Source organism: Siniperca chuatsi, linkage group LG13 (assembly GCF_020085105.1).
Source record: "Siniperca chuatsi isolate FFG_IHB_CAS linkage group LG13, ASM2008510v1, whole genome shotgun sequence".
Lineage (NCBI taxonomy): Eukaryota > Metazoa > Chordata > Actinopteri > Centrarchiformes > Sinipercidae > Siniperca > Siniperca chuatsi.
This window is the reverse complement of record NC_058054.1, coordinates 7,641,245-7,666,457: the sequence shown is the minus strand read 5'-3', so window position 1 is coordinate 7,666,457 and position 25,213 is coordinate 7,641,245. Positions and strand designations below refer to the sequence as shown.

Here is a 25,213-nt window from a genome sequence, read left to right as displayed (position 1 = left end):
AGTATGATAAGGTTTACAAAAACCTCCATACTGAGCACACTGTCAATCTTGTAGTGATGTTTTCTTGGGGAAACAATTCATGTACTTGTCTCACATATGGCCCTAATTAGCCAGTAATAGAAATAATTGCTTACTGCCAACACATCTCATGCTAACTTTTTTCATAAATGTTTACCTGCCAAAGTCTATGAAATAAATTAATGCTAAACTAGAGACCACCACAGGATAAAGGATTTGTCCCAGAGACCCTTCATCTGAGAGTTTGTCTGTTATTTGTCTAGACCTCACTTGGGGAATAACTTGTAATAACACCTATAGTCACAGACAAATTAATTCTCTTTATTTTAAACAATTTATGTTAATGACATTTGATAAAGTTTGATCTCCAAAAAAAAACAACAACAAAAAAAAAAACAAGGCCGTGCACCACAATAGCTACACTCTGGCAGTGCAAGTCATGCGCCAATAAGGAGGAAATAGAAAAACTGTCACTGTTGTGAGCATTGTCTGACATTTATGTCTAGCTGTGGCTTCCTCTTCACTAGACCAGAATGGGGTGTGGGTTTGTAAAGGTTTGACTTTTCAGTCACCAACGCTGCACTTTACATTTAGACTACCTGTTCTTTGTAGGTAACAGTAGGAGATATATTTCATTATTAATGTCTCTGATGTCTCTGTCTGTATGTGTGCATGTGTGAGACAGAGAAGGACGTCTTTTTCATTCAAGAGCAACTGGTAAAACTTGGTAGGACGGCCTTAACGTTGAGCTAATGCTAGGCTAACTTACAATACTACACTGTTGCATTCAGGTCAGAAAAAAAACTAATTACAAATGTACTGTATTCTTATATTACACATGCTCATAGAACACCCAAAAAGCATGAGGCAACCATGAACGATTATTTGTGTAACATATAACAAGGAGTGTGCTGTTTGTGTCTCCATTATGCAAATGCAATGCAAATACTTGTTTCATGTAGTGACACAAGTGCAACAAAGTTGTGCAGCATGCAAATCACAACTGGAACCCTTCCTTCACCTAAAGTGGTGTGAAAATATTACCACCACCCCCCCACCTTCACCTAAAAGGAAAAGAAAAAATACTGTCTCCCCACCTCAGAAAGCAAGGTCAAAACAAGTGACTGCCCCACATCACTCTCTAGTGGTAAGAGGCAGCACCGCACACATGCTGTAGCTTCTGCCGGCTCCCTACAGAATCAGGTTTTGTTGCACAAATGATCATCCTTTTTAGGAAGTACTGTCTCATATTTATATTTAGCTTGCTGTTGCTTCCTCTTAACCAGACTAAAAAGGTGGTGTGTGTTTGTTAAGGTTTGACTTTTCATCAGCCAATATTGTAAATTTCATTTAAAACGTGTTTTGCTTCTCGTGACTTCACTTGGATCTTGAAAGTTTGAGTTTCAGATGTGTACGTTTGATGACATTAGTGAAATAGGAGACATCTTGTTTACAGCAGTTAAACTTCTGAAATGTAATCTTAGAACTTCAACTACCTTTTTTGTGGTAAAACAATATCAGACACAAATTATTATTCAAAGCAGATTATTTTCCTCCATGTCTGGAGGGAAGCATTAAACTATCATTATATTTGTAAGTAATAGTAGCAGTTACCTTTCACAATTAATGTCTCTGTCGGTATGTGCGCATGCGCAGTGTTGGAAGAAGTGTTCAAATTCTTTGCTTAAGTAAACATAGCAATACAACAATCTAAAAATACTCTACTAGTAAGTGAATTCTGTTTTCAAAGTCTGACAAAGATGTTTTTACTATTTTCAGGACTGATAGTGGACCTGAACTGCAAAATGGCAACCACACTGCCAGTGTTTGGGGTTTGATTCCCACACCCTGGCAGTGTAAGGCCCTTAAAAACAGCTGCTAATCAATGACCAACGCTCGACAATGCACAGTTTCCATTTGGAAGTATAACAGAGGCTCTGCAAAATTGCTGCACTTACATTAAATATAGTCACATACATGGGCTTTCTGGCTGGGTAAAGATTAAGACTGCCAGTGTGAACGGTTATAATAAATCTATCTGACACTTAAAAGAGTTATTTTCTATGTATAAATCTTCTACACTTATTTACTAGCCCCGGCTGCAATTGAAGCACATCCTGTAAAAACGGGGCACACATCCAAATGATATCCAGCTAAAATTAGCCTCCTGGAATTTTTTTCTGAGGCTGGAAAGAACTTTATAGCCATCTCTTTAGGGACAGAGGCTCTTGATAAAGTGTAAATTATACAGTAAGCAAAACCTGGAGAACAAACGTAGTCCAATGTCCTTCAGGCGTGGTGTGGTTCACTTTGATTCAGCTGATACAAGTATCTGCTATCAGTATCATAAATATGACAATACCTCATACTGCAGTACATACTGTTGGTCATTACATTAACTGGGAACTCAGTTAGCAGCAAAGTTCAGCAATGGTCAATGATAAAACCCATTTAGACAGAAGCAAAGTTCACCTGAGTCTACTTGTAGTCAAAGAGGAGGGCCAACAGGGCTATACGTTCCACTGTGTGCTTCTGTGGATGAGTAAGCTTTTCCAAAATATGGCTTTACGTACAGGATAGTGGCACAAAAAAAAAACAGACAAAACATGACAATCAGTGACTTCTAACAAGCTATTCATTGGCCTGCCTGCTTCATTTCAGTGATCATTTCTGTAGAGTGTGCTACATTACTGCAGCCTGTTTTTCAGGCCTATGAAGGGTGGTAAGGCTGAGATATAAATGGCCAGTTAAAGGGACAGTTCACCCCAAAATAAAAAAATACATATTTTTCCTCTTACCTGTAGTGCTATTTATCTATCTAAATTGTTTTGGTGCGAGTTGCCGAGTTTTGGAGATGTCTGCCTTCTCTTGAATATAATGGGATTATCTTTAGTATTATCTTATATTTTTTATTTTGGGGTGAACTGTCCCTTTAAGGACATCTAGGAAAGCTGTAACAGATATTATCACATCGCCTGTACAGAATCTGATCCAAGAGACCTAACAATAAAGTAACTTCCTTTCCAACGAATAATAGGAACTTGCCTTCCAGTTCCCATCACTGTATTCCTGTATTCATGTACTTAAGTGTAAAGTCTAAAGGAACTCTATTAAAAGAATTCAGATTTTCTGAATTGTCCTCTGGTCAAACATGTTTAATAATGAGTTTGTTATTGCATTCAAATAGAACAGCGTTTATTGTGTGTTCACAAGAGGAGTCTATATTAAGTAGAAATCTTTTTATAGTTTCCATGACTGTAACAATTTGAACACAAAATATATAATGTACTTCACATGTCTAAAACATAAACTCACAAAGTTGTATTTGAAGGCAGCTGAACTCCACTGGTCACATCACAACTCTGCCTTATTTTGATTAACATAAACCATCTTGCTTTGCAATTAATAGATGGCTGGAGAATGACACTGATCTATTTAATATGGAGAGGCCCTCTTAAAGACTTTTATAGGAGCCTGGACAGACACTGGGACATGGTCAGAAACTTTTTGGGGGTGTACCCTAAGATGTATTTCTTTAAATTTTATATATAAATTTGGGCTGCAACTAATAATTATTTTTATTATCAATTATTCGGTTATTTTCGTGATTAATTGATTGGTTGTTTGGTTTATAAAAAGGAAGAAAATAGTGAAAAATGCCCCTCACAATCTCCCAGAGCCCAAAAGACTAAGAAAGGCAAGCAAACACATTTACATTTGAGAAGCTGAAACCAGTGAAGGCATTTTTGCTTTAAAGTGACTTAAACGATTAACTGATGATCAAAATACTTAAAGGCTAATTAGTTTCCTACACAGCTTAAGCAATCGCTTAATCATCTGGTCGTTTCAGCTCTATAATCAATTAAAAATGTTGTATTGTCACGCCATGTCTAACTAAATGAAGCAAAAACAAAATCTTCTATGGTTTTTAAAAAGGCTTCCAAACAGGCCACTTTGATTTATAAAAGTTTAAATTCAGCAGATTTACAGCACCCAATTTGAATCTGATCAGGTGATATTTGTGCAATATTTCAAAAGTCCTGTCTGTCAGAAGTGAAAATTAGTTTTATATATTCAGTAAATAACTATACTTTTAACTAATTTTGGTATATTTCCAAAACATCAAGAAAAACTGTTTTGCCATTTTTGAACCTGAAAACAACAAAACCTTAAAACTGAACAATATGAGACATGTATTATCAATTATTTTAGGATTTTTATATAGGCATTTTATCAAACCTATCCAGAATTTGAGAAATTAACTATGTCTAAAATTATCAATTGTCAACTTGTGACGTATACTGTAAGATACCAAAAATGCAATTCAATATGATCAAACATTACAAAATATTATAGCTACAGCAACAACTATAAATATGACTAAAACTGATGGATTCCAGCTCCAGCACAAGCTGAACATGGCAGCCCCTTTAGGATAAACAGTACTTCCTTATGGCTATCATTATTCAACTAAATACCTGCAGCAAATACAAACAGATAAAGTGACCCAGATTAGCTAGCATGAAATGTAACACTATTTGAAAGGTTTCCACTTTCAGAGGAACACAAACCACCTCAGTCCTCTGGCATGCAACAAGAGTCCTACTGGAGACCTGGAGGGCATAAAGTCCCGAAGGCCTCTTAAGAAACACCAGAAGTGGCCTGAGGTTCGTGCTGAGGCTCCTGGGGGTACCAGGACAGATAGTTCTCTAGTGGTGAAGAAAGCCGTCCAAACCATAATGACATGCATATAACTGCCGTACATATTTCTTTCAATTAATATGTTCTATAATTTCCATACATATTATTTCTGTCGTTTTAATGTTTTTGTTATGTTTGTTTAAATTAATTTATGCATATTGAGTGCTTATGTTAAGTAGGAGTACATATGCGTTATACACGGACATTTTGAAAGATGCAACAGGAAAATCACGGACCTTTGGTGAGAAGTTAATATCTCTGCATGTGAATTTAAGTTGTAAAGAAGTTGCAAAGAAGAAAAGATGTTTTTCATTTTTGTATTTTGATCGGGGTATTTCAAGAACTCATTCCCTCTTGGTTATATGCAGCCAGCGAGGTATGTAAAGTATGTTTGTGTTTCCCGAGTGTATTTGTATAGGGTTTTTTTGCAATATATGTGAATGTGTTTATGTTTTACATTGTCATACTGTAGTTTGACGGTGGATTTCATTGACGGTGAACGTGATAGCGGAGAAAAGAATGAGAAAGGCAATAAATCCATCAGTATCCAGAACCATGGCGTCGTTTATTTCCCGGAGGGAGTGATAATGCATAAATGACACAGTAACACATGCACTGTATAGCTTTCAACAGTGACTCATTGAAGAATGTATGACACTTCCCAGTGTAACTTCATTAGGATGAGCCATTTCTTCCTGTATGTAATTAGTGAGAGCTGTTTACTCAGGAAATTAAACTGGTAGCCATTTATTATATAGAGTAACGAAGCATTACACTGTTTAAAGTAAAGCAAATACATGCAATATGGTATTAAGTGTGACTGTCAACACTGAAAGTGGATGAGTTCTGTTTTTATTGTAAATGTGTCTACATTTAAACATTGTTTTCCTCATCAGGGTAGCTGTGAGCTCTTCCTGATCTGAAGACTTTCTCTTTTGAAAGTTCAGCATTGACCTTACTGTGTCGGCCTACATGTAAAGTATAGAGATGGTCACCGTATGTGTGATATAATAACACAACCTACAAGCTAAATCTAAGTACTACATTGGTAAATCAAACTGTTTCTACTTCTGCTCTCAAAAGCAGCTGAGAGGTAAAAAGTGGATGTTAAATTTTGCTCAGCTGACTGTGTGTGCAGTGGATCAAACATGTCCTAACCTAGAGTGGGGCAACAGGGTTAGAGAGGTCTGGCCTGACACAACACCTCCATCTAGAAACACACTGAATTTTCCAGGGACAGTACTGGGAGGCTGCTGACCGATATTTGGAAAGTCTCTTGATAATCTATCATTGGATTCCAGTGAGGTAATAAAATGTATGACCTAAAATTGATACAAGCCCTGTTATTCATATGGACACAATTAAACCGATAAAAGGCTACAACTATAAAGACTTTTATTGTGAATGAATCAGATCAGTTAAGGTTTTATCTAATCGTAATCAGTTACCAGAACCCTAACTGATGCCTTAAAATAGATGATTTATGGCGGTATGACCATAAAGGAGCTGAGAAAAACCTCCATATGAAAATACTGAAGCCAGCAATTCTTTGTATATGTCAAGCTGTAATCAGGACACCCACACTCTTACTCTATAGTCTACTAAACTACCGGTATAATCTATATTACACTATACCGTACAATACTCTACTATACTATACTATACTACAGGCCATTATACTGCACTCTAATCTAATATACTTTACATGTATTTGTCGCAAAACCTTACTGCTAAATGTACAACAGTTAGTCAAAAAGCTTTTTTCCATCTGCTGTCCCTGAACAGATCAGACTTGTCACACTACACCACAGGCCACAACACTACAATATACAGTATATATACTCTACTCCACTATCCCATACTATACTACTAAAACATAATTTAAGATAAATTAAGCATATACTACACTATATAACCCAATAGCAAAAAGCTAATTGGTCTCTATACAGTACATCATTGTATTCTAAAACTACATATACTCTATACCATGCCAGACGACTATACTATATATTTATTTATTTAAAAAACGTATTGTAAAACGCTATTTTTCATCTGTAGTCCCTGGATAGGTGTCACACTACACCACTGGCCACTCTACTATTCTACACTATACTGTATTATACTATATTATACTAGTTTTCAGAGAAAACATGGCCCAATAGCCAAAAGCTATGTGGTCGCTATACATCTTTGTATACTACAGCCTATTAAACTATACTCTATATTACACCGTACAACACTCTACTATACTGTACTACAGGCCACTATACTGTGCTACATTTATTTATTAAAAAACCTTGAACCATTTAAAAACCTTACTGTAAATGTGCCACAGTTATTCAAAAGCCTATTATTTCTCTGTAGTCCCTAATCAGATGTCACACTACACCACAGGCCACTATACTACACTATACTACACTATACTATACTATACTATACTATACTACACTATACTATACTACACTATACTACACTATACTATACTATACTATACTATACTACACTATACTACACTATACTACACTATACTACACTATACTACACTACATTATATTCAGAGCAAGCATGGCCCAGTAGCCAAAAGCTAAATGATCTCTATACAGCTTAGTATACTAAAGCCTATTAAAACTATACTCTATATTACACTGTACAACATACATACATAATTATACTCAGCTGTACTACATGTATTTATTGAAAAACCTTACTGTAAATGTGCCACAATTTTTCATCTGTTGTCTCTGGACAGATATTCTTACACTATACTATAATATACTGTACTATACTAGTTTTCAGGGCAAACTAAAGCCTGCTAAACTATACTCTATATTACACAATATAACATCCTACTATACTATACTACAGGCCACTGTAACACACTATACTCCACTGTACTACATTTATTTATTGAAAAACTGTACTGTGAATGTCCCACTGTTATTTAAAAGCATATTATTTCTCTGTAGTCCCTAAACAGATGTCACACTACACCGCAGGCCACTATACTACACTATACTACATTATATTCAGAGCAAACATGGCTGAGTAGCCAAAAGCTAAACTGTCTCTATAAATACATCATTGTAAAACCTACTAACCTATACTCTGTATTACACTATACAACATTTTACTATATTACAATATATACTGATTTATTTGAAAAACTTTAGTCAAAAGTTCCTGGACAGATACACTCGATACTAGTTTTCAGAGAAAGACAAAAGTGGTCTCTCTACCTGTTTGTATACTAAAGCCAACTAAATTATACTCTCTCTAACACTATACAGCACTCTGCTATGCTACAGGCCACTACTCCACACTATACTATATTATACTATACTGTACTATGAGAGAAAACATGGCCCAATAGCCAAAAGCTATGTGGTCGCTATACATCTTTGTATACTACAGCCTATTAAACTATACTCTATATTACACCGTACAACACTCTACTATACTGTACTACAGGCCACTATACTGTGCTACATTTATTTATTAAAAAACCTTGAACCATTTAAAAACCTTACTGTAAATGTGCCACAGTTATTCAAAAGCCTATTATTTCTCTGTAGTCCCTAATCAGATGTCACACTACACCACAGGCCACTATACTACACTATACTACACTATACTATACTATACTATACTATACTACACTATACTATACTACACTATACTATACTATACTATACTACACTATACTATACTACACTATACTATACTATACTATACTACACTATACTATACTATACTATACTATAATATACTATACTACACTATAATACACTATAATACACTATACTACACTATACTATACTATACTACACTATAATACACTATACTACACTATACTATACTACACTATACTATACTACACTATAATACACTATACTACACTATACTATACTACACTATACTATACTATAATACACTATAATACACTACACTATACTACACTATAATACACTATACTATACTATAGTATACTACACTATACTACACTATAATACACTATACTACACTATACTATACTACACTACATTATATTCAGAGCAAACATGGCTGAGTAGCCAAAAGCTAAACTGTCTCTATAAATACATCATTATAAAACCTACTAAACTATACTCTGTATTACACTATACAACATTTTACTATACTACAATATATACTGATTTATTTGAAAAACTTTTGTGAAAAGTTCCTGGACAGATACACTCGATACTAGTTTTCAGAGAAAGACAAAACTATACAGCACTCTGCTATGCTACAGGCCACTACTCCACACTATACTATATTATACTATACTGTACTATGAGAGAAAACATGGCCCAATAGCCAAAAGCTATGTGGTCTGTGTAAACATGTGCATGCTGGTCCATCTACACTATGATTAATTAGCTTTTCCAAATTCCTTATAAGCCCAAATGTAACAGTAACAGGACAGCAGGCCCAGTGAGTCTAAACGTCCATTTTCATCATTTGTCATTGCCAGCCGCAGGGGGTAGTCTTCACTGCCAAGCCAACAGATGTGGCGATAGGCCTCGCCAGAGTAGTGACATAATTTCTGGAAAGGCCAGTACATTTTTGATTTCTAATAATAAAACCGCTTCCTAGTCCAACAACAGCAGCAGCAGAGAGGGGCACAACCTACCGAGCAGCAGCAGCCGATGCGTCTGTTTGTACTCCCGTTTCAGCTCCTTCAGCGCCCTGTCAATATTCTTACTGACTTTCTTCGCCTCCTTCTCGGCCTCCTTCTCCTCCACCAGCAATTTGTCCCAGTTTTTCTGCTTTTGGGTGCTAGTCTTTTGCAACAGCTGTAAGCGTCGGCCGCGGTCCTTGCCTGTCCCCTTACCGCTGCCTCCTCCTCCTCCTCCTCCGCCGCCACCTCCGTTTTGTATGAGGACACCGTCGGTACCGGTGTCTCCACGGCGGTGCTCCCCGGCCGGGAGCCTAGCAGAGTCCCCGGGGCGCACCGGGCCGCCGCCGCCGCCACCACCGCCGCCGCGTAGGGACGAAGTCTCTCCCGCAACCCCCGGTGTCCTCCTGGCGAGCTCCCCCGGCGCGGCTAGGCACGGCGGCGTCCGGAGGCTGGTCCGAGTCCGAGGTAGCGTTGGAGATAGACCCGCTCAGGTCCCCGAAGAGCCGGGGACGCAAACTGTAGCACAGCCCCATGTTGAAACCAATATTTGTCTGTGAATGTGATTTTTCATAAATTAAAATATCAAAAAAAAAATCGCAGTTACGCCACAAGCCCTAACGAGCCATCGTCACATTGGAGCTCCAGCGGTGCGATTTAAGTCCGAATCTGAGCCGAAAATGTGAATGAATTATGCTCCGACATTTGCTATATGTCATTTTGCATTTTCCCCAGTCAGCCTTCGCTTCGTAGTTAGTAGATCACCTGATCCTTTAGTGGACACTGCGGGTCCATCTTACCGTAAGTAACCAAAAGCACAACCTTGAGAATAAACGCGGCGATCCGCTGCGCAGACAGCCAACAATCCGCCTGCACAGCTGTTAGGTGCAATGCACGGCACGTCACGTTACTACAGTATGGCCATTTCGAGACTGCTGGTCATGAATTTCATCCCTCACAGTAGATAGTGAACCTGCTCTTTATTATTATTATAAGACAAATGACACACTGCTCTTCCTCTATAAGTCTGTGATTTGGCCCCATTAATATTTCTAATAAAATCAGAAAGTTTATTTCTTTTAAAATAATATTTCAACTTTTTCAGTTGACTCACACGCTGATTATTATAATCATTTAGGCGTTATTGTGCGCCCTAACGTTGAGATATAGTGTCCTGCTATTACCAGACTAACTTACACAAAACGTACAAAGTATCATTTGTTTACAAAAAGCCTGATATAATTTGTTTATATCAGCCTTTTGATTAATTGCTTCTTCTTCTTTTTTTTAATCAATGTGATGTTTGCTAAATTCCCATAACCCAAGTGTTATTTATCAGTTCCCTAAATATACAGGACCTATTTTGAGCCTCAAAGCAGTCCAAGTGTCCCTGTAAATATATGTGAAATATCCGGTCTTCAAGGGTCCTTGGGTTGGTCTCAGGGGTTCACTCACCGCAATAAGGTCTAAGATATGGATCCTCACCTTCACTGTGGCTGTTTGTACAGCAACACAGTGTTGCTGTTGATGGAGTATTTACTGATCGGGGTCCTTTGTGACATGTATAATGACTTAGGGGTCAGAAAAAGATGGATTCACCTGGATTATAGGGGCCCAAATCACAGCCAGATGCAGGGTTGAACATGAAGCACTAGATGGAGCACTTGTAAAACAAGTGTACAGAGATTATAAAGACTCTGAATCTGAACCAGGTTTATTGCCAAGTAGGTTTTCACATACAAGGAATTTGCCTCGGTATTTTGGTGCATAACAATAAACATAGCAAGTAGAAAATATAAAGAAAGATAAAGCAAGTACTGCAAGTCAAGAAGTATAATATAAAATATAAAATTGACAATAAAATCTGAAAAAATATTTTAAAATATGTACAATTTCAATGGGGTAGAGCCAGATAACCTACATACAATATCTCAGGTAAGTTTATACTTTTCAGTAGACTACTTACTACTAAATGTTCACCTTTTGGATCAAATAGTAAAACCAAACATGGAGTTTTAAAGTGGATTGTCACTATTTGAATAGACTAATTTGCGCTATAACCCAAATTCAAGGCTGGATTGCCAACTGGCCCTCAGACACCCTGTGGCCCCTAAAACCCCAGGTTCATGGCATGTCACTTTACTTTTGGTTATGTAATTACTCGTACATTTGCACCACTAAAGTACAACATCAACTAACCATTATATCAAAATCTGATTTTAACACCTTTATAACATTGTTTTAGTTTATATTGTGCTCACTTTTTGGATATTCCTAAATACAGGGGTCAATAGAGACCCACCTGCAATTTTTTTGGTCAATGGCCCCCTTACATGTTAATACCGCCATGCCCTAAATGTGATCATATGCAGGTCTATATGTCTTTATATGTACATCTGTGCCTCGCTTTCTCTCTCTCTATATATACAATGTTGTAAAAAAAAGTTGAGATTGAAACTTCATTATTGACCTTGTTAACGGAAGTACCACAGGGTCAGTTTAGAAGCTGTTCTGTAGCTTTTCATCATATCACCTGATCTTCATCAGCAGATGGAGTTTGCACAGTTGTCACTGAATTGTAGTAATGTTCAGATTTCCTGCATTTTTAGGAACTTTTGTCCATGTTTGGCCTAAAGGTTGAGTTCCTCCTTGACTTCCTTGTGAGATGCGATCAAAAGCTCTTGAACAGCTGGTAAATGTGATGAGATTTGTTTTGTCAGCTACTGTTTCCAAGGTCAAGAATAAACTTTTAAGCCAACATGGACAAGAAAGTGCTCAGAAATAAATGGAAATTTGAACATCTACAATTCCGAGTCAAACTCCATCCGCTGATGAAGATTTTGTGATACAATTGAAAGCTCCAGAACAGCTACTAAATGGACCTGGTGGTGAGATTGTTTTGTCAACTGTAAAAAAAAATAAATAAAAAATGTACTCCTACTGATTTCCTGAATGATTTCAGATCATTACACTGAAGACATAACACATTTTTAAATTATAATTTCATTACACATCACATTATTATTACTTTTCAAATATTCTTAGTATGGTTTGAGTTATATATTTTCATATTTCACATACTGCATAATATTATAAGTCTACCACAGTGCATGTATTGCACATATTATTAAGTACATTAGTGTGATTTTATTACATTTTATTTTGTAAGTCTCTGCGTTGCCTAGGAGACAGGAAGCCGCCCTTGCAAACGGCTGGCAGCATCTCCGTCTACAGCAGCATCACCGTGTTATCTTCATCAGCACGGAAATGTCTCCTGTGGTAGGTGTACTTCACTCACCTGTAAAGACTTAAGACGTAGTAAATATTAAGTGAAAACTGTCTGTTAGATCGTACGGTTGAAATTTAGGGCTGGACAGTCGGGTAAGGTTAGCTTATTTTGCTTACTAGCTACTGTATTTGCGCTTATTAGCAGGCTGCTAACTAGTTACCGTTAGCTAAATTATATAACGGCTCAGTTTAGCATCAACATGTTGAAGTTTGTGATTTTCTGTTCAGTATTAGTCAACACATAAAACCTTTTTTTTTAGCAAAACGTTACATTTCAAGTACTGTACTCAGTATAATTAGGTTATATTTAAGCAGTCCATATCAAGTAATATATTAAAACCCACAACCCTAATCCTAAAGCTACCACTTTATAATAATTCTGTCCTTATAAAGTGTAACTCATGACTATTAATGGTTAGTATGTTATTTACTAATGTTTTATAGATCAGTTATAAGCCATTAATAAGAAAAAACTTTTGGGTTGCCAGGTTGTGAAACATCAGTCTGGGTGTTGTTTATCCTCCTCTAGCAGGACACTTGCTCTGTCTTTTTAGCGCTTAGTCGTTTTTATTTGCATACGAAACAAAACAATAAAACTTAATAGATTAATGGATAAACAAAGACTGCGTTGGTGAGATGAAAAAACAAACAAACATACAACAAATGGGCTTATGACAGTTACAACAACAAAATAATTCTGAATCACATCAGCGTAACACAGAGACAAAAATAGAAAAAAAAAAACAATATTTATATGTACTGGCAATAAAATAAATACACATACTTTTCAAGTTTTTATCATACTAGAGATACATGTATATGTGAATCGCTGCTACTGGGCATTGCATACAAATTCTAGAAAATACAAGATAATGTATAAACCATTAGTAAATGATTTATTAACTATTAATAAAGCCATTAAAACCCCTTTAGAAAGGGTACCTTATTAGAAAGTGGTACCGTCCTGACTAACTAGTCTACTCTTGCACTAGTTTGACTCCTCTAACTTATTATTATTATGTCAGTTATAAATACACTGGCCCTAATTTGTTAAACTCTGACCGTGGTGTACTCTCAGGTCCTGCCTGAGAGTCATTGTCAACAGCCAGTCCATGGTTCTTTGGTCAAAAGCATCCTCCAAATGACTGTCAAACTTTTTGAAATGGCATTCACACAGCTCTCAAGATCACTGGCTCTTCCATATGTGATCAGTGTCAGACAAAGGCAGCTAAAGCCCTCTTTTTCTGGATCAAATTCATGAATGTAGTCTTGGTTTTTAAAGATCACAAATTCATCACACCTTACAAAGCACAAATGTGTCACTGTAGTTCTATTTTCAAACTCAGTGGACTTGATAAGTTAAAACCATTGTGAGCCCGTTTCCTGGCACACATTCTTAATCACATGTCAACTTTAATCCCCTTCCACTAGCAGGGGATCGCCCTTCCTCTGTCCGCCACCAAGGCTTAGCTTAGGATAGGTGAGACACAGTGAAACAGGCAGGATTGAGACAGCGTCACTTTTTCACGCTCCCACGCCAGGTAAACCTCCACCCTTCATCACCTATCTGCAGAGAGAAAGGTAAAGGATGAACGCTCATGTTTTATTTCTGTGTTTCTAGACTAAAAGCCTTTGAGTAGCCTCAGAGTAGCAGCAGGATAGAGCAGCGTAGGGGCGTTGATCTGTTGAGGGATGTTACTGTGCTTACAATGACCAACTGTTGGACTGTGTGGGACTGTCAAGGCTCCTCGGTGAAGGAGAGGCAGGGCTCTCTGTGGACGATGAACCGCTACACTACGCTGAAGCAGCTGGGGGACGGCACGTATGGCAGCGTGCTCCTGGCCAAGAGCAATGAGACTGGGGAGCTGGTGGCCATAAAGAGGTGTGTGTAGCTCCAATAAACATGTCACAGACATACTGCGTTGTTTTGTCTGGAAGCATTAAGCTGATTAAACCCTGAGAGACTGCTGCAAGATACTTCAAGGCTCTTGACTCAAACATGTTGCGTCCTCACATGAAAAAAAGAAAAGTGTTGTCATTTTGAGTCAAAAGATTTGCCTTAGTGTGCATCATGTGTAGGCATTTTAGGGTAAATAAGCTCTTGGAATGACAAGGTTTAGGATCATTTTGAAGCTCAACAGATGCAGGTTTCTTGTCAAAGTACGGCCAGTTTTACTATTATTATTATTAGTATTATTACTATATATTGCTGTGCTGTCATAACATCCTTATTTGCGTATAGATCGCATTTTAAGGATGAGCTGTTTAACAATCTGTCTCTGGCAAGAAATTAATAATAAATGTTTCAAGAGGCTCCACCAGGCACTGTTTGTAAATGTAAGGTTATAGTGCAAGCTGATACTAGTGATGACAGTGAAAGGAGTGAAAGTACACCGCATAGTGTTGCCCCTGGAGCATGGGAAACATATAATGAAAGTCTCCAGCAGTAAGAAAGAAAAGTTAAAACAGGTTACGCATGTAAAACACTTCAATAAAGTATATTTAGATATAGCAATGTTGCCCAGGATGCTGTTTTTACTACTATTAAGGGTACAACAGTGATGCAACTTTTTTTTTTGAGCCTATAATCACCATAAAGAAAGCTCTCAAAAGTATTTATACTGTGGTTTCCAACACATGTATATTGAAATTTCTAATTACTACATAATTATAAAAAACAGTAGTAAACCATATGTTGTTGTTTTATTTTCCAACAGGATGAAGAGGAAGTTTTATTCTTGGGATGAGTGCTTGAATCTGAGAGAGGTGAAGGTGAGAAGCTTTATAGCCAGATAAGAAATCTCCACTAGTTGATACAGCAGCTTTAAATACAGTATATAAGCAATATTAACTGCCATATATGGCAATATGATGATTTTAAACCACCAATCTTTCTGCTTATAAAATCCTGCCCTTGTTTTTGCAATATTCCTCTGGATTAAGCCCCAGCTCATATAAGAATTCTGAATCAAGTAAATCTATTAGGACAGCAAATTATATCTTATATACATTATTCACCAATAATAGTATATTTTTGTGGTAGAATTGATTTTTGAGTGAAAAGGCTAATTTCAGACACTATGTTGAGACATTTGAGGTAATTTATGTGCATATTGAGCCAATTAATAACTCTATTTTATGTGTCTCCTAAATACTTTGTGTCGTCAGTCATTGAAGAAGCTGAACCATGCCAATGTGGTGAAACTGAGGGAAGTCATCAGAGAAAATGACTACCTCTACTTTGTCTTTGAGTATATGAAAGAAAACCTCTATCAGCTCATGAAAGAAAGGTAAGAACACATCAGGCAGCAAAGTTACACATGCATGTATTCACAGGCCTTTTACCAGCTGTGTGCACAGAGTTATTTCTGTGATATAATTCAGCAGATTTTTATTACCACTGGGAATGTGAGAATTTGAGAATTATTTGGGTCAGATTGAGTCATCATGTGTCGGTCTTCGTTTTTGCAGAAACAAGTTGTTCCCTGAGTCAGTCGTCAGAAACATGACATTTCAGATATTACAGGGACTGTCCTTTATTCATAAACATGGTAGGTGACTTCAGCGAGGCCTCTCAGTGCAAACTGAAGAAAAAACTGTCTCTGCTGTCTTTTCTGTCTTACAAAATGCTGTGTTATCAAGCTGTCAGCACTGTCTTGGTGTTGAAGAAAAACTTGTACTGAAGAGATGTCCTCAGTTGAATAAAGGAATAACTCGATAAGCCCCAGTTGTCGTTACATGAATATATGGATTTATTACATACAAATCTGTCGACAGAGAAGCACATGTGCACATGAGCACAGCCAACACAACACTAAACTTGCATTGAAATACGTTCAACTCTTATAGGGAAACAGAGGTCGGTACATACATATCATAAATCAGGAGACAACTGTGAAACAGAGACTGATTCAGTGTCTAACTTATCAGAACAGGAGGGGGCCCATCTCTGTCTACGACCTCAGACAGCCGGCTCCTGTTGACCCAGAATAAGATAAACACAGGGCCTTAGTGTCTCTCTTGTAAAAACCCTTTGTCAGACCCAAGTATCATCAATTCTATTGCACCCATAAACCCCTAAGTGACCCCAAATTCTCCCACACTTGGTATAAATAGTTCATAATTGAGTAAAGAGAAAACAACATATCTAAACCTGAAAAGTATATGAATGCTGGACGGCTGATAAGACATCAGGCATTCAGGGATTTTCTTCAGCCAAAAATGACTCACTTCTCCTGTGTCCTCAGTGAGAAGAGGAGGTGTGAGTGGTACCGAAGCTTAACAGAACAAGTTTTTCTTCTCAGGGAGAAAATAAAAAGGGCTTGTGGGTGCTGGTGTCATTCTCACTTCATTAAGGCATGACTGTTTGCATAGTGTTTTTTTCTTTATCCCCTCTTTCTTTCTTTTGTCTTTTACCACTTTGCCGCTGCCAGGGAAGATAAGATGCTTTCTGAAAATGAAATAAGGAACATTCTGTTTCAAGTATTGTCTGGCTTAGCATTTGTGCATAAGCACGGTAAGAGACTCTTCCTGTCTTTCTCTTTTCTTTTCCACTTCCTTAAAGGCTTTACTTGATTGTGCTTTGTCAGGTCTGTGTTTCAGATCTCTAGAGAGCCATGTCATTGTTAGTAGTAAAAGTGGTAGTGGTTGTGATAGTAGTAGAAACTTAGAGGCAATAACTAATTTGTTTGAGAAAATAATGCAAATGTAGACAAATACTAGCATCATCACAGGTTTATTTGAATATCTCATGTTTTTCAGGGTATTTCCATCGTGATTTGAAACCGGAGAACCTGCTCTGCATGGGCCCAGAGCTGGTTAAGATTGCTGATTTTGGACTAGCCAGAGAAATCCGCTCGCAGCCACCTTACACTGATTATGTGTCCACAAGATGGTGAGACTGATTTGTTTACAAGATAATATCAGAGCAAAGTACAAGTTATTCCTGTAGATGAAACACCATCTGATGGACGTTGTAGTCTGACCTGAATCAAACTTTTGACACACCGTTACACCTGCTGTAATATCACTTAGCATGTAAATTTAAAATACTTTTAGATTAAGTTGATACTGACTAGAGAAAGAGAAAGTAAATCCGTTCAGGAGATGGAGAGGAAGACAAATTTTGAGATTAATGGGGCTCAGCTGGCTGGTATCCTCTATTTATACTACACAATAACATTAATTTACTACTTCTGCTACTATCAACTTCTTTTAATCTTTCTGTTGACAAAATAACATGTCATATTATATGTCATCTGATTTGGGATTCGCCACCTTTGGTTTGACAAAAATTTAAAACGTATTCATACATTCAATCAGTCAAAAATATGCAAATGTCTCTGTGTTTCTTTCTTAAAAAGTAGGTTTACCCAAACAACAAAAAATACATTTTCTCACTTACCTCCTTTAGCTATGCAGATAGTTTTGGTTGTAACTACCCAGGTTTTAATACCATAGAGGTGAATGGGATTTCGCTCGTGGTGCTGACAGCAGTGCAAAATTCCATTTAGAAAATTTTTCAGAAACAATGACCCCTTAATCTTGATAATCCAAAAAACAAGCTGTCAACCACTTTTATTGGGAACATTTCTTCATAGAAAATAGTTCCAATGAAAACTGTTCCCAGTGAAGTCTGTAGATCATCCAGAGCAACCAGGACACAGTTCCTGGAAAGAGATGCCACTGTTGATTTCTTTAAATCTATTTCATTAAAGATTCCACTCACCTTCATTGCTTTGGGGTTGAAGCAGATATTGCACAGAAAGATGTCTTAAAAGCTGGACAAATCAAACCAATACTATCTACATGGCTAGATACCACGAAATACGCTCTTTTGTAATTTGAGTGAACTGATCCTTTAATTAACAATCAACACAGTAGCTAGTTGCTAGTAAGAGACACAAACGTTTATTCTGTGTAAGATAAGATGAAATAAATGAACCCTGTTGGGAAATTTTGTTAATTGAGCAACAAATATCAAAGGAATACAGCATGGAAAATAAGACATTAACAAAAAAGAGGAATTTAAACAAGAGTAGAGTTCAATCACTATACATATATATATATATATATATATTTATATATATATGTTCCTTAAATATCCTCCCGTGCTGTTATGACAGGTACCGAGCCCCAGAGGTTCTGCTAAAGTCTAACTCCTACAGCTCACCCATCGACATCTGGGCCGTGGGATGCATCATGGCGGAGCTCTACACACTCAGACCCCTGTTCCCTGGCAACAGCGAGGTGGACGAGATCTTCAAGATCTGTCAGGTGCTGGGAACGCTGAAGAAGGTGAACCATCACAACAGGTGTCATAAATTACGGTGACACCCTCTCTATCTGGACCACTGCCATTCTATGATGCTAACATCAAACCATTAAAATTTAGTTGTAAGACACTGGTAACAAACGATTCTGTTTTGTGACATACTGGATTTCTTTTACAGTTCAAAAGGTAAAATATTATTTGTGATTTTGTATTTGATACTGTCATGAAAGCATGTAGGCACGGACAAGGCTGCACACAAACTCACAGATGACTCATTTATTCTTTCCTCTCGTTTTTCACCACATCAGTCGGACTGGCCTGAGGGCTACAGCCTGGCCACCTCGATGAACTTCCGCTTCCCAAAGTGTGTCCCCACCAGCCTCAGATCCCTGATCCCCAACGCCAGCCACGAGGCGATCACGCTGATGAAAGACATGCTGCAGTGGGACCCTGAGAAAAGACCAAGTGCTGCTCAGGTACATTTAAAACCCATTAAGTTTTAACATAGATTGGCTGGAATAAACACAAAACGTACAAAGACTAGGGTGAAGACAACTGACTAATGTTGAGGTGACAGTGTCCTTTGATGAGCGCTTTTATCCTGAGCACCTTTGAGTATCTTTTAGTGCATCTATTTTTAGCGTGGGAGGCTCGAGTGGGAATCAATCAGCTTACCTTGGCAGTTACTGTAATACCAAACTTGACATCTGGATGTACTACTGAGGCAATGCAAGTCCAGTGACTTCATTCAAAGTGTGAGACAGACACACATCATTAGGAAAACTTGTAACTAGTGCTGAAGCTTGAAAGTGACAAAAAAAAGGAGAATGCTGCACACGGTTTCCAGTGCTCCACATATTAATGAATCTATTTTACATTTCAGCCTTTAGCACTCTCATTAGTCCTTTACAAGATATGACATAATATTCCATGTCCTATAAACAAGAAGCCATTGCCTTATTTCTATGTTCTTGTCTGCACTTTTATTTTGATATGGCTAATTTTTTAATTAACGGATCATATATTTTTCTGTATATTTTTCCTATAATGAATACGTTGTTTTATTCCAGCTTCTCATTTGTGGAAAATCTAAATGTTGAGCTTGAACATTAACTAAAAAGATGTAATTGAAGATATTTTTCCTTGTACTTTGTACTGTTCCAGGCTCTACGGTATCCATACTTTCATGTCGGCCAGGTGCTCAGTGCTCCTCTTAAGTACTCAGCGCAGCACAAGGCTTGGGCAAAGATGTCCGAGGCGGCTGCAGGGACAAAGCCTGTGTCCCTCTGTAAGACGGACCTAGAGTCCGGCGAGCCAAGTAAGACTCAGGCAGAGCTGCAGACCTGCAGCCAATCTCTCCACCAGCCCCTTCAGCAGATCATTCTACCTCAGGACAACATGGAGCCAAGCACAAAACAAGCAATGTGTTCCACCACGCTGACAGAGGGGCAGCAGGAAGCTCTCAGCCTCACGAAAAGGCAACTGATGAGCTGGCAGGCTGTAGGTTATCACTCAGGTACAGCTTCTAAATGTCAGAATGGGACCTTCTTGGGGCTTACAGAACTTTTTTTCTACTTTGTATGTTCATTTTAAAGCCTGTAAGAGCGGCTCCCACAGGAGCAGAGAACAGGTTAACTGGAGTAAGGACAGGGCGCCGGCGATGGGGACAGACGTCTTTCAAGTCCGTCGACAGCTGGGACGATGGTGAGGATGCAGACGTTGGAGTTTCCATCTCCAAAAAACCCACCATCAGCTCTCTGAAGGACAGGGCACCGGATGGGCCCGGCTGTCGGTTAGACCTCTTCATTTTCATGTAAAAGATTTGTTTTCATCACAGTTTTGAAAAAAATGCAATAATAAGTTTTTGTCTTTTCAGATTTTCAGAGTCAAAGAACAATACAGTAACAAAGCTGCCGAGCAACAGTGGGCTGAACAGAGCTGACTCCACCACCTTGTCTGCCAAGCAGCACTACCTCCGCCAGTCCAGATATCTGCCCGGTGAGAAAGAATGACCTACTGTATCACAAAAATCACAATGTACAGGTTTCCTTGGCAAAACCTTTGAGTTCCTCTGCCTCCCCAAGGAGTGTTAGGTTTACATTTCTTTATGTTACTTTATTTATGTTGCTTAAGTTGCACAGTAAAGCAATAAACTGTACTATAAACACTAAAAACAAACCACAAACAACACAAGTCTAATAATGTACATACTGTACTTTCCACGCTAAATCTGATTATGGCATGGTTCCATCGCATCTGGGCTCAGGTACAGTGAGTTCATTCTGCGCTGTTTGTCCTTTTCAGGCGTAAATCCAAAAAACAACTCCTCCGCAGGAAGCCAGGCGGTCTGCAGAAACCTGTTGGGCAGGTCGTGTTTAACCAGAAGACAGGGGCTGGAGTTCCCTTTACATAAAGGTAAGGAAGATTTGAGGACACGTGTGAGAATGTTTACCTGTAGTGCGTCGATATGAAGAGTTCACAGTGTAAAAGAGTCAGAGAGTAGCCACAAGATGCAATGCCAGTGAGTGAATTCACTTTTTTGGGTCACCTGGCCAGGGCTATTTTTTATTTGGCCAAAATTTTCATGCAAATACTTTTTTCTGCCTGTCCTATCCTGTACTACATGTTGATATAAAAGTTGCTCACTCAAACAGCAGTTATTAGTAATTCATAATGTATTGGAAAATATATCAAACTTACAGTACTCATTCTGAAGTGTCACCCTTGTTGATTTATCTGAAAAGTTTGGCAATTTTACCTTTTTTTTTGTTGTGATCTGATGCAGCAAACTCAATCTGATCTTCTGATATTCCAAGTTGTGTAAAAATGCTTCTAATTATTTGAAAATACAATTTGACAAGTAACATGTCATCATGTGAGGCATTCAAGTTCTACAAAGTTAGAAACGGCTTCCAACAACTCCCTTACGATTGAATGTTTTTATCACTCAATCCCACGGCAGGGCGAGTGAATAGTTTTTGTAACTACAGCAGCTAATTACAGCATCAGTGTGCTGAAAAGAGGAAAACTGTTTATTATTCATGAGTCACCGTCACACAAAAAGCATGTATTGCTTTTCTGTTTATGAGAGTATGAAGCAGCCAGAGTAAAATTATATCTAAACAAGACATTGGCTGGAAAAACTCGAAGTACACTTCAGATTTCATGTTTCCTATTCATTGTGTTCTGCAGTTGTTTTCCTCCTCCACTCACCCGTCCTCTTTTCTTCCTATGTTGTGCTTTGTTTTTAGACATTAGTCTTCCTAAACTTACAGATAAGCAGCCTCTGAAAGAAAAAACACTGGAGGCTCTCGATCTTTCCAAAGGTATCTCTCGAAATTTAGGAGCAGTTCACAGAATTACAGGTGTCTCTACTTTGCTTTCATTTGGAAATTATTGACATTGTTGAAATACTGTATAAGACACAAAACACAAAGGACCACAAGGAAACTAGTCTGTAAAGTATAATTAATTGTTTTGTGTGATATTCAAAATTCTCAAGCTAAAGCAATGCAAAAGTAACTTTAAGTAAAGACATCAGTGGAGTGTTTTACATTATTGATTACAGTTTTAAGGAGGTTATTCACAACCTGTGATGGATTTCATTGTCCCTTCTAGACTCCTTCACGAGCAGCTCCAACAACCCAACCAAGACATACATGTCACCTTTTCAGAAGATTGAAACAGGAGCAGCTAGACAGAGGATTACACTGGCACCGATAGGAGGCCCCTCAGCTAGTGAGTCACAACGGAGAACTTTTTTATTTTCTCAGACAGAATAAACATTGAGTCAGACTTTCTTGGGTCAGTGTTGCTTGGTACCAATCAGGTCAGACAGTACTGGAAGCTAATCTTTGCATTTGGAGTGCAGTTTGTTCAGGTCACGAGTACACTTCTTTTAACTTTCTCTTCCATCATGCTTTAGCAAAACGCCCCCTGGAGTTAGAAAGGAGTCACTATAAATGTGATTGTCACTGATGCAGGGGTTTTAATTTTTTAAACCAGCACTATCAGACCCTGAACTGATGAATCTGTTCAGTTTCTTGTCTTTCAACTTGTATTTTTACCCACTTTCTTGCAGTTGATCTAAGAGTTGAATCTAAAATCAAACCACCTAAGAGCAAGATCTCCTCAAATAAACTGTTGCCCTCAAATGAAGGTAAAACACACACACACACACACACACACACAAAAAAAACAATCAGAACTACGAATTCAAGAATTGCATCTTGATATCACTTTCTGAGAAAAGCCTAAACACACTTTCCTTTTCCCTCACGATGAATTTCCCAGAATGCGCCAGCGCTACAGGAAAGAACGCCTTTTCAAGGAGCACAAACATCCATCCAGTGCACGGACGAGTGGACTGGACTGCCAAATACGGAGGCCACCAGTAGCACAGCAGTCTGCTCTGCTCCACCAGTGACTCATGGGAAAAATCCCCACTGCACTTTTGCCAGGAAATACAGCCTTCAGAGGATAAGTGCTTCCTGCTAGTCTGTTGTTACATTTGCCATGCTATTAAATGTTGTTCATTGTTGTACAAGTGTACCACGACTTCTACTGTCAGTATTTTTTATATAATAGACTAGAAAATGAAATAAAGTAGTTATTTTTTTATTAAAGTGGGTGCATGTATTATTTCACAGCAGCATATACAGTGCAGATATACATTTACAAACTACAAGCATCACCTAACTTTATAAAAATTGCTTTCAAAGATAGACAGAACTTTTTTTTTTTGATTTTTCTTGTATCAGTTTTGCTGGCCAGTGACCCTTTTCTCTAAAATGACATTTTATACAGAACCAGACTGTAATAGAAAACCACACAGAGGTAATGTTTGTGAATGTACAGTCTGTGGGAGCACAAATTAAATGTCAAACATACAGGCACGTACAGACACACAGAAAAGGTGTATTTTAGATCATTTCAAGATTTACGTGGTTTCTTTCGCATTCCAATGATGATCTTCACCAGCATCAGTCCACTGAAAAGAAATTAAAACATTTACATCAGGATACGACTGAAAAAGGCCTGAAAAGTAAATGTGTTCATTTCTGTTTGTCTCAGGTTTTCGAAAGCAAAGGTCTACATGGCGCATAATATTGTAACAGTCAGAGGGAAAGTAAAATCTGAAAAGGAACAATTTAATTAGTGTATCACCTTGCTAAAGTCATTAAACCAGCTGGCATGAACTTCCAGGAGTTGAGAAATCTCAGCCCCATCACCACAGCCAGAGCTCCCGAGGTGCCTGCATTTCCTCAGTGGAGGGAGACAGTTTGTGTTTGTGAAAGCTGCAGTTGGACTGTCACAGTTTAACAAACTAAACTCGCTCACCTAGTGAAAGCCAGACATTCGTGGGATTTTGAGATGCCAGATAAGCACCGACTGCAGCCAGCAGGCCAAACAGGAGCCCTGCGGCCAGAGAGGTGACGCTGCCTGCGGAGGAAACACAGGTTTTATTTTGAAATGTTTGAATTAAATTCTCAACTCTCCACTTTTTAACTCAGAAACTAAACTGATTATGCCTTTTAACATCCCACAACAAAAAGACTGTGAACTTGACTTAACTCTGGGTTATACTGTACATGTACACCTAACTATAATACAACATCCCTAACTTCATGAAGGTTATAATGTTCAGTAGCTAACAAGGTATTTTCAGTGTGGTATTAGTACTTTCACTTAAATAAGGGATCTGAATTCCTCCACCACCACTGTTAGCCACTGTCTACATCTAAATACCAAATGTGTCGGTGTGTCCTACCTGCTTTCACATAACCTGTGATTCCTCCTGCTGACACCAGAACAGCATAGCTGAACCCAATCCAGTCTACAGCCATGTCCACAAACCAGAAACGTGCTGCTGGAGTACTCGATTTACCACCACAGCTTGTCACCGGTCAAACTGTTAAAACATGGCGAAGAAGTACTGCAAAATATTACACCAAACGTACTAAAAACAATCTAAAACATTAGCTAGTCATACCCAAAGACTGTATAAAACAAACGAGTTTGAACTAGCACACATCCTGCACATAGCAACTTCCGAATGTTACCCTGAATGCGTCACTTCCGGTGCCACATAGCAGAATTACAAAATAAAGTATGCAACGGTTTTTAATTATTTTTTTTACTACATTATATCCTCTCTGTCTTGAACACTGCCAAAAGCAGAAAGTTACGCCTCATAAGCGACTCATGACTATCTTGGCTAAAAGACAGCAAATAAAAACACAACCAGCAGCTGTGCTTTATCCCCTCCCTGTGGTAACCATGAGTAAATGCATGTT

General features: G+C 38.1%; 3 protein-coding genes and 1 long non-coding RNA gene across 13 annotated transcripts in view; 2 read left to right on the top strand and 2 right to left on the bottom strand.

Annotated features, from left to right (window-relative positions):
• The window catches only part of LOC122886560 (guanine nucleotide-binding protein G(olf) subunit alpha-like), a 47,130-nt gene extending 36,994 nt beyond the window's left edge, over positions 1-10,136 (bottom strand). Inside the window, 2 exon segments of the mRNA XM_044218902.1 lie at positions 9,371-9,746; positions 9,748-10,136. Of these exon segments, the coding sequence (XP_044074837.1) occupies positions 9,371-9,746; positions 9,748-9,891 (520 nt within the window). The 5' untranslated portion in view covers positions 9,892-10,136.
• LOC122886562 lies at positions 4,707-5,272 on the top strand. Its single transcript, XR_006380386.1, has 2 exons — positions 4,707-5,095; positions 5,192-5,272. It is a non-coding gene; the product is annotated as an uncharacterized LOC122886562 (long non-coding RNA).
• Positions 10,137-12,527: 2,391 nt separating the features above from the next.
• LOC122887106 (serine/threonine-protein kinase MAK-like) lies at positions 12,528-23,542 on the top strand. 9 transcript variants are annotated; one of them, XM_044220005.1, is made up of 17 exons: positions 12,528-12,634; positions 14,078-14,184; positions 14,387-14,525; positions 15,361-15,415; positions 15,812-15,933; positions 17,077-17,159; positions 17,405-17,537; positions 18,769-18,940; positions 19,226-19,393; positions 20,082-20,417; positions 20,513-20,709; positions 20,794-20,915; positions 21,222-21,332; positions 22,169-22,282; positions 22,536-22,655; positions 22,999-23,076; positions 23,211-23,542. In XM_044220005.1, the coding sequence occupies exons 3-17, from the start codon at positions 14,425-14,427 to the stop codon at positions 23,312-23,314; spliced, it is 2,016 nt and encodes a 671-aa protein (XP_044075940.1). In that variant the 5' UTR covers positions 12,528-12,634; positions 14,078-14,184; positions 14,387-14,424; the 3' UTR covers positions 23,315-23,542. The 9 variants fall into 9 exon arrangements, with proteins under 9 accessions (XP_044075940.1, XP_044075934.1, XP_044075939.1 ...); XM_044219999.1 differs by having other exon boundaries at positions 14,265-14,525; XM_044220004.1 differs by having other exon boundaries at positions 12,537-12,634; positions 14,075-14,184.
• Positions 23,519-24,996, bottom strand: LOC122887110 (transmembrane protein 14C-like). Of its 2 annotated transcripts, none has more exons than XM_044220010.1 (4): positions 24,688-24,996; positions 24,258-24,359; positions 24,084-24,180; positions 23,519-23,907 (listed from the first exon to the last, which is right to left on the bottom strand). In XM_044220010.1, exons 1-4 carry the CDS (start codon positions 24,761-24,763, stop codon positions 23,850-23,852), a joined length of 333 nt encoding a protein of 110 aa, XP_044075945.1. In that variant the 5' UTR covers positions 24,764-24,996; the 3' UTR covers positions 23,519-23,849. The 2 variants fall into 2 exon arrangements, with proteins under 2 accessions (XP_044075945.1, XP_044075946.1); XM_044220011.1 differs by having other exon boundaries at positions 24,084-24,171; positions 24,688-24,995.
• Positions 24,997-25,213: the final 217 nt, after the last annotated feature.

Bases quoted from the DNA above. Each gene is read 5' to 3' on its own strand.
- LOC122887106 (XM_044219999.1), top strand. From the start codon at position 14,353: ATGACCAACTGTTGGACTGTGTGGGACTGTCAAGGCTCCTCGGTGAAG. The intron at 18,941-19,225 runs GTGAACCATCAC...TCACCACATCAG, and splicing joins TGCTGGGAACGCTGAAGAAG to TCGGACTGGCCTGAGGGCTA. The intron at 19,394-20,081 runs GTACATTTAAAA...GTACTGTTCCAG, and splicing joins AAAGACCAAGTGCTGCTCAG to GCTCTACGGTATCCATACTT.
- LOC122887110 (XM_044220010.1), bottom strand. From the start codon at position 24,763: ATGGCTGTAGACTGGATTGGGTTCAGCTATGCTGTTCTGGTGTCAGCA. The intron at 24,360-24,687 runs GTAGGACACACC...TTTCCTCCGCAG, and splicing joins CACAGGTTATGTGAAAGCAG to GCAGCGTCACCTCTCTGGCC. The intron at 24,181-24,257 runs GTGAGCGAGTTT...CCCTCCACTGAG, and splicing joins GAATGTCTGGCTTTCACTAG to GAAATGCAGGCACCTCGGGA.